The sequence below is a fragment of the Elephantulus edwardii genome, unplaced genomic scaffold (assembly GCF_000299155.1).
Source record: "Elephantulus edwardii isolate Elephantulus edwardi_28Jun2011 unplaced genomic scaffold, EleEdw1.0 scaffold00047, whole genome shotgun sequence".
NCBI classification, from domain to species: domain Eukaryota; kingdom Metazoa; phylum Chordata; class Mammalia; order Macroscelidea; family Macroscelididae; genus Elephantulus; species Elephantulus edwardii.
Window position 1 is genome coordinate 19,645,775 of NW_006399797.1, and position 16,883 is coordinate 19,662,657.

Genomic DNA, 16,883 nt, shown 5'->3' on the forward strand with positions numbered 1-16,883 from the left:
GGAGAGGAAGACCTTTGGTGAGATGGATCGATTCTGTGACTGGAGCGGTGGGAATAAGTGCATTTGAGATGGCTAGATTGGCACAGGATAGAACAGCATTTAGAGCTCTTGTACATAGGGTCGCTATGAGTCGCAAGCGACTCGATGGCACATAACAACAACAAGAACTATCCACCTGAATTTAAAAATCACCTAAGGAACAGGTTTGAGGCCTTGAACACTAATGAATGAAGACTAGATGAGATTTGGAAGAATATCATTCATGAAGAAAACAACAGGTCATTGCAAAGACAGAGGGGGAAAAGACTGAAATGGATGCAGAAGAGACTCTGAATATTGCACTAAAGCACTGAGAAGCCAAAGAAAAGGATAGATGTTAAGGAGTTAAATAGAAGATTTTCAAGGGCAGCTCAGGAAGACAAAACAAAGTATTATAATGAAATGTGCAAAAAGCGGTAATTAGAAAACTAAAACAGCCTAACTTGCTTGGCATTTCTTAAGCTCAAAGAACTGAAGAACAAATTGAAGCCTCGAGTTGCAGTACTTAAGGATGCTATAGGCACAATACAGAATAATCGAGGAAGCATTAAAAGAAGATGGAAGGAGTATAAGGAGTTGCACTATCAAAAAGAATTGGCTGACACCAAAGAATTTCATGAAATAGCATATGAGAAGAGGCAATGGTGGTGAAGGAGGAATAGTTCAAGCTGTTCTGAAAGAGCTAGTTAAGGACAAGGCCCCAGGATTTGCCCTAAGGATGCAATACCAAATGACATATTTCAACAGACAGATGTTTCCCTGCTTCTGATCACCAAGATATGACAAGAAATCTGGAGGACAACTGCCTGGATGAGATCCATGTTTGTTCCCATTCAAAAAAATTGTGACCCGACAGAGAGTGGAAATTATCGACAGTATCACTGACATCAAGCAAAATCCTGCTGAAGATTATCCAAAAGTGACTGGAACAGGAGTACTTCAACAGAGAACTAGCAGAAATAAAGGCTGGATTCATAAGAGGTCATGGCACCAGTGGCATTATCGCCAATGTCAAATTAATCCATCCTGAAAGCAAAGACTATCAGAGGAATGTCTGTTTCATTGACTATGCTAAGGCATTTGACTGTGTGGATCACAACGAATCATGGCTAACCTTGAGAAGAAAGGGAATACCAGAACACTTGATTGTGCTCATGCAAACCTACCTTTGGACTAGAAAGCAGTCATCAGAACAAAGCAAGGAAATACTGCATGTGTCAAAATCAGGAAAGGAATGCATCAGGGATGTATCCTGTCTCCATATCTTTTCAATCCATATGCGGAATAGATTATTTGGAAGGCTGGACTTTATGAGGAGGAATGTGGCATCAGGTTTGGAGGAAGGCTCATCAACAACTAGCTATATGGAGATGATATAATCTTGCTCAGAGGAACTGAGGAGGACCGAAAGTATTTGCTACAGAAGGTCAAGAATTGTAGTCTTCAGTATGGATTGAAGCTCAACAGCAAGAAAATAAAGATTCTCACCACTGGGCCAGTTGGCAGCACCATGATAGATGGAAAAGAGATTGAAGTTGTTAACAATTTCAGCTTGTTCAGCTCCACAATCAACTCTCTTAGCTCCAGCAGTCAAGAAATCAAAAATACAAACTGCTCTGTTGGAAGGCTACTGTCTGGGACCTCCCAAAAATGCTGAAGAGCAACGATGCCAGTCTGGAGACTAAGATATGCCTGATCCAGGCCATGGTCTTTGTGACTACTTTAAGCATCAGAGAGCTGGACAATGACCAAAAATGACAGAAGAATTATTGATTTCTTTGAGTTGTGGTGCTGCAGAAGAGTATTGAACATATACCATGGCTCTCAAGAAAATAAGAACTTTTATCTTGGAGAAGGTGAAACCAGGCTGAGCCTTGAAAGCAAGGAATTTGAGGCTCTGTCTCTCATATTTTTGGGGATGTAACCAGGAGGGACCAGTCCCTGGAGAAAGACATCATGCTTGGAAAAGTGGAGGGGCATTGCAGAAGAGGAAGACCTGATATGAGATGGATTGACACAAGAACTGGGGTAATGGGGGTAAATATGTTGGAGACAATGAGACTGTCTCAGGATAGAGCAGAGTTGAGAGCTATTGTACAGAGCGACCCCATGTCACAGGCAACTCAATGGCACTTAACAATAACAACAACAACAATTGATTACAATGTATAGTTGACGGCTCTTCTAGAGTTGAGATACTTACTGCTTCAGGATATGTTCTATTTGTAAATACTTCTAGATTTCTAGATGTGGCTATTAACACAGAAAAGAACCAGATTAGATAGTATAACACTATAATGTTTGACTGTTTCACCATACTTGAATTCTCCACTACTCGTGAAATGTTTTTACATAGAGACCAACTCTTCAAACTGAATTGCAACACTTCTGTAAAAGATGAAAATATTAAGAAAGTCATTATGTGGTTTTACTGAGTTTAGGAAACTGAACAAATCATGTACAACATAGGGTATGGGGAACATAAGAAAATTACAAAATAATAGTTTAAAAAGTGCAGGCTTAGAAATTATTTTAAGACCATTCATTTATTACTAAGGTTACATGTGTTCCAATGGACAGAATGGCCAAATAGTATTACAAAAGGGAAAAGTTACGTCTAAGCACCAGAATATGGACAGATTGTAAATGAGAATGAGGTTTACTAAAAAAAATTTTAAAAAGAAAGCAAAATATCTAGGGCAAGGAGAGAGACCTAATTTCCAGCTCTGAGACCCTTCATAAAATACTTGTAGCATGAAGACATTCTCGCCTCTCTGATCCTCATCTTTTTCAAGGACTAAACTCCACTTTATTCAAGGCAAACACAGGAAAATCAGGACAAAATTACAAGTTGAACCTCTTAGATAGGAGACTTGGGAGAGGTATAGTGAGCCCTTTCAGGGGCCTAATGTAGAAGTCTGAATTACACCCAGATAGTGGAGAGTGACACTCAGTAAAAGCAGTGTTGGCATCTGCCATTTTTGAGTGGAGTACCACTCTTTCCAGACACGCCAGTCAAGAGATTTGATGATATGTAGTGTCCACACTGCTATCATTTTCTAAAGAAGACGGAGATTACTTTCTAGCAGGGAATCAACTCATAATTTTTCCCTTACAGATATTGTTCTGTTACCCTCAGATTTTACAAATTTGTGTCCATTTTATCTCTGCTATGTTAGCCATAACTGAACCAAGAAGAACCTATCTGAACCCATACTTTGCTCATCTTTAAATGAGCATCCTCGCTTTGCAAATACCAGTCATCTGTAGCACAGTTTCACATTCTATTGTTCCTAACTCAAAGTAGAGCAAACTGAAAGGAACCTAAACATTCTGTTTATTAATATGAAAATAGGAAGAAAATTGCTAACCAATGCTTTTGTTGCACCTATCGCTGCAGAGAATAAGTTGAGAGTAAGATTTGGATATTTATCTAGAAATTTCATAATCTCTACTGAATAAAAAATAGAATATACATGTTGTTGTTGTTGTTGTTGTTATGTGCCATTGAGTCGCCTGCGACTCATAGCGACCCTATGTACAACAGCCCTAAACTCCGCTCTGTCCTGTGCCAATCGCACTGTCTCTGACACTCCCATCCCAATTATCCCAGTCACTGAATCAATCCACCTCATAGAGGGCCTTCCTCTCCTGCGCCGTCCCTCCACCCTCCCAAGCATGACGTCCCTCTCCAAGAATATACATATTGTGTGTATTGTTGTTTTCATATGATATGAATGATATTATCAATAATGTAATGTCTGCTGTTGGGTCACCTTTCAACTTTCTTTGAAATTGGAACAAATATGGGTCTCTTCCAGTTAGTTGGCCAGGTGGTTGTACTCGATATCTTGGCACAATTTCGTGAGCACATTCAGGGCAGCATCTGCTTGTTGAAATACATCAATTGGTATGCCATCAGTTCCTGGGACCTTGTGTTTTGCCAATTCCTTCAGAAAAGCTTGAAAGTCTTCCTTCATCACCATAGACTCTTGCTCATATGTTTTTTCATTAAATTCTTCTCTGTCAGCCAATTCTTTTTGGTACAGTAACTCAGTATACTCCTTCCATTTTCTTTTACTGTTTCTTGAATCATTTACACAAAGCATCCTTAAGCATTGTAACTCAAGGCTTGAATTTCCTCTTCAGTTCCTTCAGCTTAAGAAATGACGAGATTGACCCTTTGATTTTCTTACTATAGCTCTTTGAACATTTTATTATAATACAATCCTTTGTCTTCCTTGTGCTGCCCTTTGAAATCTTCTGTTCAGCTCCTTAATTTCTTTATTTCTTCCCTTTGTTTGGTTTCTCAGTGTTCTACTACAACATAAAGAATCTCATTTGACATCTATCTTGGTCTTTTCTTCCTCCTCTGCCTTTCTAATAATCTTTTGCATTTTTATGTATAATATTTCTTATATCTTCTCACAGCTCATTTAGTATTTCCTCATTAGTGTTCAAGGTCTCAAATCTGTCCCTGAGACAGTTTTGAAATACAAGTGGGATAACCTTGAGGTCAAATTTTGGTTCCTGTGGATTTTGTTTTAACCTTCCTTAGCTTTAGCTTGAACTTGCATATGAGTAGTTGGTTGTCTGTTCCACAATGAGCACCTGGCCTAGTTTTCACAGCAGATATACTGCTTCTCCAGTGATTCTTCCCACAGATGTAGTCAATCTGATGCCTATGAATACCATCATGTGAAATTCATTTGTATAGTCTGTATTTATGTTTCTTATAATATTTGCAATGAATAGATCATTGATTGTACAGAATTCTATTATTCTGTCTCCAGCATCATTTCTGTCATGAATTTCATGTTTTCTGACTACTGATCCTTCTTCCCTGTTTCCAACTTTTACATTCCATTCACCAATTATTATTAATATGTTTTGTTTGCATGTTCAATCAATTTCTGGCTTCAAAAGTTGGTAGAAGTCTTCTCTTTCCTCCTCTTTGGCTCTAATGATAGTGATATTCACTAGACTTCCTTTTATATATATGAATATTATCCTGTCCCTCACATTATATTTCAAGATGGATCTAGAAGCACATAACAGAGAACTGCCAGATGTGCAGAATGGGTTTAGAAGAGGTCGTAGCACTAAGGATGTTATAGCTAATGTTAGATGGATCTTAGCCAAAAGCAGAGAATACCAAACGAATGTCTGTGTAACATTGACTATGTACACAAATGCATTTGACTGTGTGGATCACAACAAACTGTGGCTAACTCTGAAAAGAACAAACAGTTGATTGTTTGTTTATGTGAAACCTATATTTGGACCAAGAGGCAGTCATGAGAACAGAGCAAGGAAACACTGCATGGTTTAAAATCAGAGTGTATGCCAGATATGTGTCCTATTTACATACCTTTTCAATCTATATGCAGAACAAATCATCTGGGAGGCTGGACTCTATAAGGAGGAATATGGCATTAGGATTGGAGAAAGACTCATCAACAGTCTGCATTATGCAGATGACACAATCTTGCTTGCTGAAACTGAGGAGGACCTGAAGCACTTGCTGCTGAAGGTCAAGGGCTGCAGCCTTCAGTATGGATTGAAGCTCAACATCAAGAAAACAAGGATTCTCACCACTGGTCCGATTGGCAGCATCATAATAGAGGATGAAGAGATTGAGATTGTTAATAGCTTTAGTTTGCTTGTCTCCACAATCAATGCTCTTGGTATAAAAAATGAACTGGAAATCAAAAGACAAATTGTACTGGGGAAAGTCTGCTGTCAACGACATTTCCAGAGTACTGAAGAGCAACAATGTCAATCTGGAGACTAAGCTATGATCCAGGCTATGGTCTTTGCAATTATGTACTATGCATCAGAAATCTGGAATGACTGTGGATGACAGAAAGAGAATTGATGCTTTTGAACTGTGGTGCTGGAAGAAGAGTATTGACTAGACCATGGACTGCTAAGAGAACAGATTCATTCTGGAGAGGGTGAATCCTCCTTGGAGGCAAGGATTCTGAGACTTCATCTGATGTATTTTAGATGTTACAAGGAGGGACATCATGCTGTGAGGGAGGAGAGACAGAGCAAGAAAGGAAGACCCTTGATGAGATGTATTAACTCAGTGTCTCGGGTAATGGAGGTGGGTATGTCAGAGACAATAAAGTTGGCTCAGGATATAGCAGGGTTCAGAGCTGTTGTGTATTGGGTTGCTATGAATTTCAAGCAATTTGATGGCACCTACCAACAACAAACATCAACAAATTGTGTATATGAAGATTCTTAACAATTTATTCCATCCATCCACATCATTAAGGTAGACTTTTCTTTGAGGAGGTAGCCCTTCCCTAGTCATATCTGGAGTGCATTCTAGACTAAGGGGCCTATCTTAAGGCAATGTATCAGTGTTCCCCTGCAATGCATAGAGTTTTCACTGGCCAATTATGCTCAGAAGTGGACTGCCAATCCTATTTTCTAGTCTTAGTCTGGAAATTCTGCTGAAGCCTGTTCACTGTGGGTGACCCAGTACCTTAGCTTCCAGCATCATAGCAACACACAAGCCACCACAATATGACAAACTGGTAGTTCCTACAAACAGCAGTCAAGAAATCAAATGATGTCTTGAATTTGACAAATCTGCTGCAAAGGATCCTTTCAAACTACTAAAGAGCAAGGTATCACTCTGAGGAGTAGGTTTCAGTTACCTCATATGAATGTGACTGGATGATGAATAATGAAGACTGAAAGAGAACTGATGCCATTGAATAGTGGTGTTGGCAGAGAATATTGACATGGAGTTCCTAAAGAAAAAAGATGTCTGTTTTGGAAAAAGTACAGCCAGAATTCGTCATGACAATAAGGATGGTGATTTGGCTTTTGAGCAAGTTAGCACTGCAACTCAGCTCATTGCTGTTGAGTTTTGACTAACTCATCATTGCCCCTCCATTGCATTTCTGGGACTATAAATTACAAGAGATTACCCATCTTGATCCTGAGGACAAGCTGATGGATTTGAACCACCAGAAAGGTGTGGCCTTTGAATTGACAGCACAACTCCCTAAAGATTCAAATTGGCAGTAAAACTGCTTGGATTCCCCCCCCACACACACACACACACACGGTGACCTAAACCATGTAACAAAAATATTATATCTTCCTTGCATGTTCTTATGTGTTTTTACAGACTGAGAATAAGTGATCCCTCAATTCTTAACATCACTTAATAAAAGCAAGTATTTGTTACAGGAATCAAGTGATCATACCAAAGTGCCCACTTCAATTAAGAACAACAATTCAGGTTTAAAAGAAGTTTATAATCTTATCTCAAAACAACTTTGCAGATAGCGAGGTAGGTTGGAGCATCAGAAGGCTTGGAAAATCTTTACAGTTTCTATTTCCTTGAGGCCAAGTCACAGGATTCGTGAGTTGGCCCTGCAGGCCTATCACTTTGGGCATGTTGCATGGAGGGACCAGTCTTGGAAAGGGACACCAAACTTGGAAGGGTAGAGGGACGGAGCAGGAAAACAAGACCCTGGATGAAATGGATTGATTCAGTAACAGAGGTAATGACGCTTTTCATGTCTTATCTCCCTATAAAGCTATAAACCATAGATCGGATGTTGAAAGTTAACAGAATTGAAGGAAGAAAGAAAATAAGGAGAAGGGGGAGGGGTATACCCAATCAATTCGTATCTCAGTTTCTCCTTTCCTGCTCCCTCTAAACACTTGATGCATTCTAATAGGCCTGCTGGGCTGACTCACCAACACCACTATTTCTTCAACCAAGAGACAGCCCGCCTGACGCGTCAGCAGCTAGCGCCAGTAGTCACAGCCAATCAGCATGCTCCACGACTACTTTCTCTGCCAAGAGACTACTAGCTTAAGAGCATCACTGGTGTCACCAAGAGTGGCAACAGCGGCAGCCATTCAACGAGCTATACAACTACTTCCTCTGCCAGGAGATAGCCCCTTCCCCACCGCAGTCTTTTAAAACGCCACTTCTTCTTAACGCCATGTGCAAACTTCTCTAACCCATCCTGCCATCCTGTCCGTCTCTTCCCCCCAACCCCCTTCCCTGCCTGAGTAAGGGAACTGGACCCGAGAGCCTGAGACCCGCAAAAAAAGCTTTTTTGCTTAAAAAAAAAACAAACAAAACTTTTCAGTATGTAGATCTGTTCTTGAGTGTCACAAATGGTTTGCATTTAACCACTAATGTAAGGAGGCTCTGGTGGCTTAGTGGTAAGGAGTTGAGCTGCCAACCCAAAGGCGCACAGTTTGAATCTGCCAGCTGTTCTGCAAGATAAAGATGGGTAATTTCCTACCATGTGGTTAACTGGCTCTGAAAACCCTCTGGAGGGTCAGCTATGAATTGGTTCTGACTCAACAGGGTAGCTATGAGTCACAAGCGACTAGAGGGCACATAACAACAACAACAACAGTATATAACAACCACAACTAATGTAAAGACGTGAGCATGGTGGAGATAGGGTGGTGAAGGATCTGTCTAGGTTTTGACCTTTTGTTCTTAAGGTTGTCAGGAGTTGCAGTCACTTCAACAGCATCTAACAACAGCAACAACTTATGGAAAAGTTGGTGATTTGAAACCACTCACTAGCGGCTCAAGGCCCAGAAGGCCTGGTGATCTGCCTCCATAAAGATTACAGCCTAGAGAACTCTACAGGGCTGTTTTACTCTGTAACACACAGGGTCACCCCAAGTCTGAATGAATTGACAGCAACATATTTGGTTTGATTTTAGACCTGACCCAGAATTACAGTGGCATTAGTTCTGAATCTTCAGATTTCCATAACAACTCACTTTTAAAGTCAACCTTTGAATAGAAGCCTGTATTGATCTTGATTAGAATCTGCCCATCAGTTTGTGAGGTAAATATAGTTTATACCAGTGTTGCGGTTGGATTATAAGAAAGACAAGAACTATGAAAGTAAAACTGGAATAAAATCTCATGACACAAAAGTTTTACTTAAAGCATAAATTGATTGAGTTCTGCCCAAAGTGGCTTGTTGTTTCCTGTGCCAGGAACTACTGTGCAGGCCCAGCAGGAAGTGTGCTACAGAGCGGGATCACATTACACCCTTGTTTTATGGTTCATTTCACTTATTTAATGCAATCCGAGAACCTGCAAAAGGAACATGTTAGAAGGAAGGAATAGACTTTTTTTATCCCCCTGTCTTGTTTTGTTTTTAAGTTTCTTTGAATCAAAACATTTGTTTTTACAAGGTGCTTAATATCCCAGAGAAACAGGACTTAGAGACATGCATGGTGAAGACATTTCTTTTTGTCACAACATTTAATGCAAGACACAAAGTTGAACTATGGCCAGAGTTGAGTTGCGTCTGTTTCCTTTGCTGTCCTGCTCACATAATTCTAAACATGAAGACTAACAACCGTGATCGTGAATGGCTTAAATCATTTTGAATTCCATATAAGCTCCTCTGAGGGTCTCTAACTTGATCGAGAGGCATGGTGGTTGGGGGGAAGGGGCTGAAGTGGGAGGAAAGGAATATGTTTAAGAAGTGAAATAGCAAATCGTTTGTCAAGCAAAGGAATGAGTCCGTTCAACAGTATGGCTTGAAAATGTGTGAATGGAACAGCTGGATTTCCTTGTGGTGGCATATGCCGATCCTCACACGCTGTCTGTTTTTTTCCCCTCCAGAGATCTCAGTATGAACAACATCAGTCAGCTGCCCCTGAACCCCCTGCACAATCTCCGCTTCCTTGAGGAGCTGTAAGTACTGCCGCCGTCTTGATGTGTCTAGTCAACACTGGGTGCATTCTTGTGTTTGTCTCTCATACTTACTGTGGGAACCAGATAAAACAAGACAGGAGAGCTGTCAGCACCACCAATATTGGCACATGAGGAAACACTTAGTTAGGGGTGAAGGGGGAGAAAAGATTGCCTATGATTCTGGAAATCAACTTATAAAAGAGTTTACCATGAAGCCTACAACATTCTAAGGTGAGGCTGAGCCAAACAAATTAAAATGTTAAAACAAAGGCTATTTAAAAGAGCTGGATAGGTCATTGGAAATAGTTAAACCAGCAGGATATTAAAAGTTTGAATGCTGGTTCATGTTTATTAAAATAGCAAGTAATACCATAATCAAAACCAAAAACTGCTGTTTGGTACAGCTTGTGACAAGGAAAATTGAGCCCACATTTCCTAGCACCAAAACTTCTTGTCCTCATGGCTTTTAATTAGTATTTTCCTACTTTTCATTGTAGCCTCCCTCAAGGCTTGAACAGAAAAACCTGAAATCCACAGAGAACTTAAAACTGGGCTCTCTCTCTCTCCAGTGCACTGTAAAAACAAACAAACAAAACCAGACTAAAAACTAAGAGAGGAAGAAGTTAAAATTAGTTAATAATATAGAGGAAACATGATTAAGTCCAGTAATCACTTTTAAGAAGATGAAAGAGAACTGAAGAAACCAAAAATCTGCATTTAAAACTGCATTTGATCCTCTTCTTTCAGTGATGGCGACTAAGGAAGTGATGCACCACCATGGTACCCCTGCAGAGAGCTTGGCACCCTCAGTTGAATAATCCTCTGATTGTTGATTAAAGGAATTGTTTAGGCAGTGACCTCTTTTGAAAATACTTCCTTTATAAGTCCTAAAGTCAGGGTACAATTTTGCAATAATTTAAATTGTTGATGTACCACACAATCCATTATGGGATATGGAAAGAATATTCCATCATAATCACACTTAATTTCATTCCTCTTTTTCCCCCAAGAAGATAATATTTTCAAGTTTATAGAGAATATGAGAAGTTTATCTGGAGTCGCTCAGTGGGACAAATAAAGTGCTTGACTATTAGCCCAAATGGTAGCAGTTCAAACTCATCTAGAGATCTCTCAGTGGAAAAGCCTGGGACTTGTTTCTGAAGAGTCACAGAAAACCCTGGGCAGCAGCTGTACTCTGTACAGATGGGGCCACCGTCAGTTGGTAGGTGCTATTAAGTCAGCTCCCAGTCATAGTGACCCCACCTATAACAGAACAAATCCCTACCTAATTCAGTACCATCCTCACAATCTGTAAGCCTATAATTGTCATCACTGTGTTAATCCATTTTATTGAGTACCTTCCTCTCCCTCACTGACCCTCACTGGTCCTCCACTTTTACAAGCATGATGTATGATGTACTTCTCCGAAGACTGGCCTTTCCTGAGAACATGCTCAAAATATGTGAGATGAAGTTTCATTATCCTTGCTTCCTTCAAGATAGATTTGTTTGACCATTATCATAGAATGAGTAAGAGGATCCAAGGCAGGGGGAGGGTGGAAAGAGAGGGATGAGGATGGGTGGGGAGGTAGGGTGTAATTCAGTGGGTGGGTGGGGTGAAGAAATGGGAAGGATCTTTCGTGAAAGACAATGTATTCAAATTTTATAAATAAATCAGAATAATTTGTTTTATATTTTCCGTTTTATTCTGAAAACAATCTTTTCTGATATGTATTCAAATGAATATATTACAGTGTCTCAAGGTATACAGAAATTGCCTATATTCTCCTATAAACTTATTGAACACTCATAATTATTAACTTATTAATATTTAGGAATTTAAGCATAACAAGACTTTCTATTTCCAACTTTTAAAATTCTTTTTCCCACCTAAGTCAATATATATTTGACATCTGCATTATAGGTGCATATAATGAAAAAACATGTCTGTCAAACATTAAACAGCAAACAGTCTCTGACAGAATTCAATTAGCGAAAACAAAGTCATTCAAGGAAGAATAGAGAAATTGACTTCCTTATGAAATGGTCAAAAATCAAGAGTTAACAAAGATGTTAAAGATTTCCTAAATCTGTCCATATTCTTTTAACATACAAGTGTATATTACGAGTATGTGGTGTTTATAACTTATGTCTAATCTAGACTGTGAATTCCTATGTGGGGATATTCTTCACCAAAAGGCCTTGGGATAAAAAGATGAGAGGTAATATTGGAATGGGAGGACATTTGTCCTTCATACACTTACTCATGTCATTTACTAGAGAGGTAGAATAGTCTATTTAAAGTTTCAATGAACTGAGAGATTAAGGTTATAATGGAACAAATCCGAGTGATGGCCATACACCTGCCAAGCATACCTGCCAAACACCAGAAAATGACCTTGCTGCAACACACATGCAAAATTATTTTGCTGTTTTACTATTTTGTCAGTAATGAGGGCAAAGTGGGAGGTTTAACTAATTTTAAAATACCTGATATAACCCATAAATAGTCTGAATTAAAAAAAATATTTATTCTGCTTCCAATTATAACTGATTCCCATCCACATTTATTTTTTAAGGTAAGAAACAGGAAATTAACTGAAGAAATAGTTATGGCCTTGAACTATAGAACATTACACTGTAACACATAGATTGATTTAAAAGATGTAGAGCATCACTGTAAAGGTGTTCATCTTGTTGGCTTTTAACAAGGAATGAACACAGCATTAATGAGCATTCTCCGAAGAGGCGTTGCAGCACCTAACACGCTGTTGGTACACAGTCTCAAAATTGGAGTTGTTCCCATAATAGGGATCTTCTATAATACATTGTTTTTGTGGATCATAGCTTCCAAGTAGTTCAATTTTAGCTTTGCAATTTTTAACTTGATTACTTTCCTATTCAAATCTCTCAGATTGCTTTCATCCATACATAGTATATAATCAAATAGAGCAAAGTCTTCTTTGGTAACCTGTCTGGCTTTATGAGCTGTTTTAGTATCATGATTTCCTAGGCACTTATAGCTCTTGCATCTGGTAACCAGCCCACATTCCAGTCAGAAACAGCACCACTGTCAATGATCCACTTATCTGAAAGGTTTTGATCAATGACAAGTTTTCTAAAAACTGCTTTTGCAATGGGTGATCGACAAATGTTACCTAGACATACAAACAGCACGGACTGCTGCGCCTGTTCTGCCATCTTCACATACTTACAGCTTAAAAGTACAAAATAATTATTTTTTTTAAAAAGATAGATTTGTTTGTTCTTGTCGTAGTTTATAATATATTCAACATTCTTTACCAACACCACAGTTCTAAGGCATCAGTTCTTAGGTTACATATATAGATTGTTCAACTTTTGCATGAATGTGAAACAATTTAAAATACTGTGGCTTAGGTCAGGTGCACCTTAGTCATGAATGAATGAGAAAACAAAAATATCAAGAGCTTCTTATACACATTAATTGATTTAGAAAAAGAGTAAATGGAATTGACATTAGTCAACTATTTTAAAAATTATTTTTAGTGAACATTAAACATCAGGGGATGAGTTTTGAGGGTTTTTTTTCTTCTCTTATTTACATTCTTCTTGTTCTCTTTCCCTCACCACAATTAATATTCAAGACTTGGTCCCATTTATCATCATTTTTCTAAAATATACATCTTTATTTTTCACTATTTCCCTTTAATTTCTTTATGATTTCCTATAGTAAAAGGCTTTCTTTCCTTCCCCTCCAAAATATAATTCAACTAACTTTAGGCCTGAAAATTAGTCACTAAATAATTTCACTTCCCCAAAGACTCTCTTGAATAGAGTTCCTCCTTGATAACACAAAATATTTTAAATAGGTCCTATCCATGAGGTGAATGCTAATTCTGTCACGTAACTAATATCTAAAAAGTTCACCAAGAACAATCAGTGGGGAAGGAGAGATTATTACTTAAAAATTCTATTTTCCTATAACATTTTTTTTTTCTCTCTCTGGATAACCCATTAAGGTATTTAGAGGGTACTTTAAGAGCTTTTCATTTTGTTTTCTTGGTCTGTGCTGGAATCCCCTTTGCTGAGCTGGGCGATTTGTTGAATTTAAAAGCAAGACTGCTTTCCCATATATAATTCTGTGTTGCCATCAACTGATGTTTTCAAGATATTATTATTCATTTGATGGTAAAAAGGGGTAGTATTTAAAGAACCTGCAAAAATGATCAACTCTGCTTGGTTTGTTCCTCTTTTCCCAAGGCTAATTTCAAAACCTAACTTACCACTGTCCAATCAGTTGCAACTCATAGTGACCTCCCATCATATTTATGAGGCTGTAAATCATAACTAGAGGAGATTGTCCATCTTTATTCCAAAGAGCTGCTAGTGGATTAGAACTTCCAGAGGCAGACAAAACAGGCTTTTGGTTATCAGTTGTAGACTATGCTATGGACTGTGCTACCAAGGTTCCACGAGGCTAATTTAGGATTTTTTTTTAAACACCTCTTTATCAGAGCATTATAATTATGCTTTTGTTCTATCACCAATCATTTTTATTAGGCTTATATAATCTCCTCTAGTGTATTAAGATTATCACAATAGTAACATAGGCCACCAGAGCTCCCTAAACTATAAAAACAAAACTAGTAATATTTTGCTCTGCTCCATATAGTCTTACAAGTGCCTTATCCATATTAGCTCACTGACTCCCCTTAACAGCTTCATAAAGGTAAACCAAAACTGAAGGCACACAATTGCTGTAGAGTTGCTCTTGACTTAGAGTGAACCTTTATTAGTTTCCAAGATTGTAAATCAGGAAGAGACTGTGGTGCAGCTGGTGAATTCAAACCAATGACATTTCAGTTAGCAACCCAGCACCACACAGTACACATCATGCTATCAAGGCTCCTTTCCATCAAGATGGATATTATTATTATTCTCAGTTCACAAAAAATAAACCCTAGTTACAGAAAAAATAAGAAACTTTGTCGAGGTAATAGAGTTGGTAAGTGCCAGAACTAAGAATCAAATGCAGATTAAAACTCACCTTCCAAGTCATTGTCTAAAAGTGTAGGGAAGATTTGGAGTTATACTTGATTACTATGTGCTTGTACCTGTGCTAGTTTCAAACTCACCTTCCAAGTCAATGTCTGAAAGTGCAGGGAAGATTAGGAATTATACTTGATTAATCTGTGCTTGCACCTCCATCCATGTTAGTACTAGTACAGTGGTCTGCACACACAGGAAACGTCTTTTTTTCCCTACTAGTTTATTCACAGAATTTGAATACATTGTTTACAAGAACAAATTCTTTCCGTTTCCCTCATGCCCCCCCCATCAAATTGTACAACTCCATGATTAATTCCCTTATCCCCCCTGCACATCTCATCTCTCTGTTTCTACCCTCCCCAGCCCTCTTGGATCCTATACTCATTCTACAATAATGATTTTATACAATATTTATCCTTGTGGGACTGAGTTAGTTCACTCAGCATATTGCTCTCCAGTCCCTCCCAAGTTAGGTAATAATTTACAAAATCACTGCTCCTGCGTGCTGCATAGTATTCTGTTGTGCGACTGTACTGTAATTTCTCAAACCATTTATTTGTGGTTGGACATTTGGCTGTTTCCATGTTCTTGCAATAGTGACTAATGCTGCTATGAATATTGGTGTACAAATCTTACTTTGTGCCTCAGTTCTTGTTTTTTCAGTGTATGTCCCAAGTAGTGGAATAGCTGGGTCATATGGAATTTCTATGTTCAGCTTTTTGAGGAAATGCCAAACTGCCTTCCAGAGCGGTTGTACCATTTTACAATCCCACCAGCAATGTATAAGAGTTTCTGTCTACCTTGCCACACCCTCTTCAACATTTAATACTTGCTTCCCTGTTAAACTTTGCCACTATTACTGGAGTGAGATTATACTTCATTGTGGTTTTGATTTGCATCTCTTATTGCCATTGATTTGGAGCATTTCTTCATATGTCTGTGAAAATTCTTTCCATGCCTTTTGCCCATTTTGTAATTGGGTTATAATTTTTTTATTACTCTAGAAATTTATTACTAATGTCCATGGACATTTTCATAAAGTAAAATTGGTTTAAAAAACAGAACAAGCGAGAGAAAGAGCAAAGTCAGTGGAGACCCAGGAGTATTCTGTAAACTTATAAGACTCTTGTCTGAAATGATATTACCAAATGTTTGTTCCCAGTCTGTAGGTTTTCTTTTCACCCTGTTGGGAAAAGTTTGTGATGCTCACATGGATGCACTGGAAACTTTTTAAATTTAAATTGAGTTGAGTAACGATAATGTTTTATTTTTCACCTCAGTCCACTCACTGCAGGTAACACCCACAGTTCCAGAAATCTGGCAGACTGGATCTGAGAGTTAAAATACTTTTGGTCTCTTGGGCCAATGCTTACATAGCATATCTAGAGGACACATCACCTTCTCCTGTGAAAATATCATTTTGTGTCAGCAGAGTACTGCAAATAGAAGAAAAGCACAAGAAGTCAGTCCTGGAGCAGAGGTTCAAGGCATGGAACTTTTCCTCAAAACCATCTGACATAAGAAGCCTTCCCTAATACTTCTTGTTGACTGCAATTGAGTTGAGTGTGACTCATAGTGACCCTATGAACAAAAGGCTTGAAGTCTTTCTATAATTCTTGACATTTGTCAAAGTTCACAGAGTTTCCAGAGATAGGTTGTTTATGAAGTAGATGCCAGTCCTGCTTCCAAATACCAGTAGCAAGTATTTGGACTTAGAGACTCCTAAACTAAATTCAAGAGATACTAGCCACAGCATAAAAAACTGACAGCAGCACAAGGTGTTAGGAATCACAGAAGCCAAGAAGTCTTGAGACCTAAGCCATCATATCAAGAGCTGGGTAAGGGGAGAGAGGTGATGAATGGCATAGGCAGGTGTGGAAGGGGATGCTGGTGGAGTAGGGAAAGAGGTGGGTCAAGACACATACACCAAGGGCGGGGAGCAACACTGAATCTATTAGTTACTTCTATAATTGGGGAATTGATCCTTTCAGTAAAATCCTTGTCAGTAAAATACTGTTCTAAATCTAAACATTCAAGTTAAGATAGACTAGAAAGAAGGATTGGCCATCCACTTCTGAAATAGCAGGCCTTCGAAAACC

General features: G+C 38.6%; 1 protein-coding gene and 1 pseudogene across 3 annotated transcripts in view; one reads left to right on the forward strand and one right to left on the reverse strand.

Moving 5' to 3' along the window:
- LOC102847706 (leucine-rich repeat-containing G-protein coupled receptor 5-like) overlaps window positions 1-16,883 on the forward strand; it is a 224,564-nt gene that overhangs the window by 92,089 nt on the left and 115,592 nt on the right. For all 3 annotated transcript variants that reach the window (XM_006886088.1, XM_006886089.1, XM_006886090.1), the window contains exon 2: window positions 9,683-9,754. In XM_006886088.1, the coding sequence (XP_006886150.1) occupies window positions 9,683-9,754 (72 nt within the window). The remainder of the gene's footprint in view (window positions 1-9,682; window positions 9,755-16,883) is intronic.
- On the reverse strand, window positions 12,480-12,954 carry LOC102853161 (annotated as a pseudogene).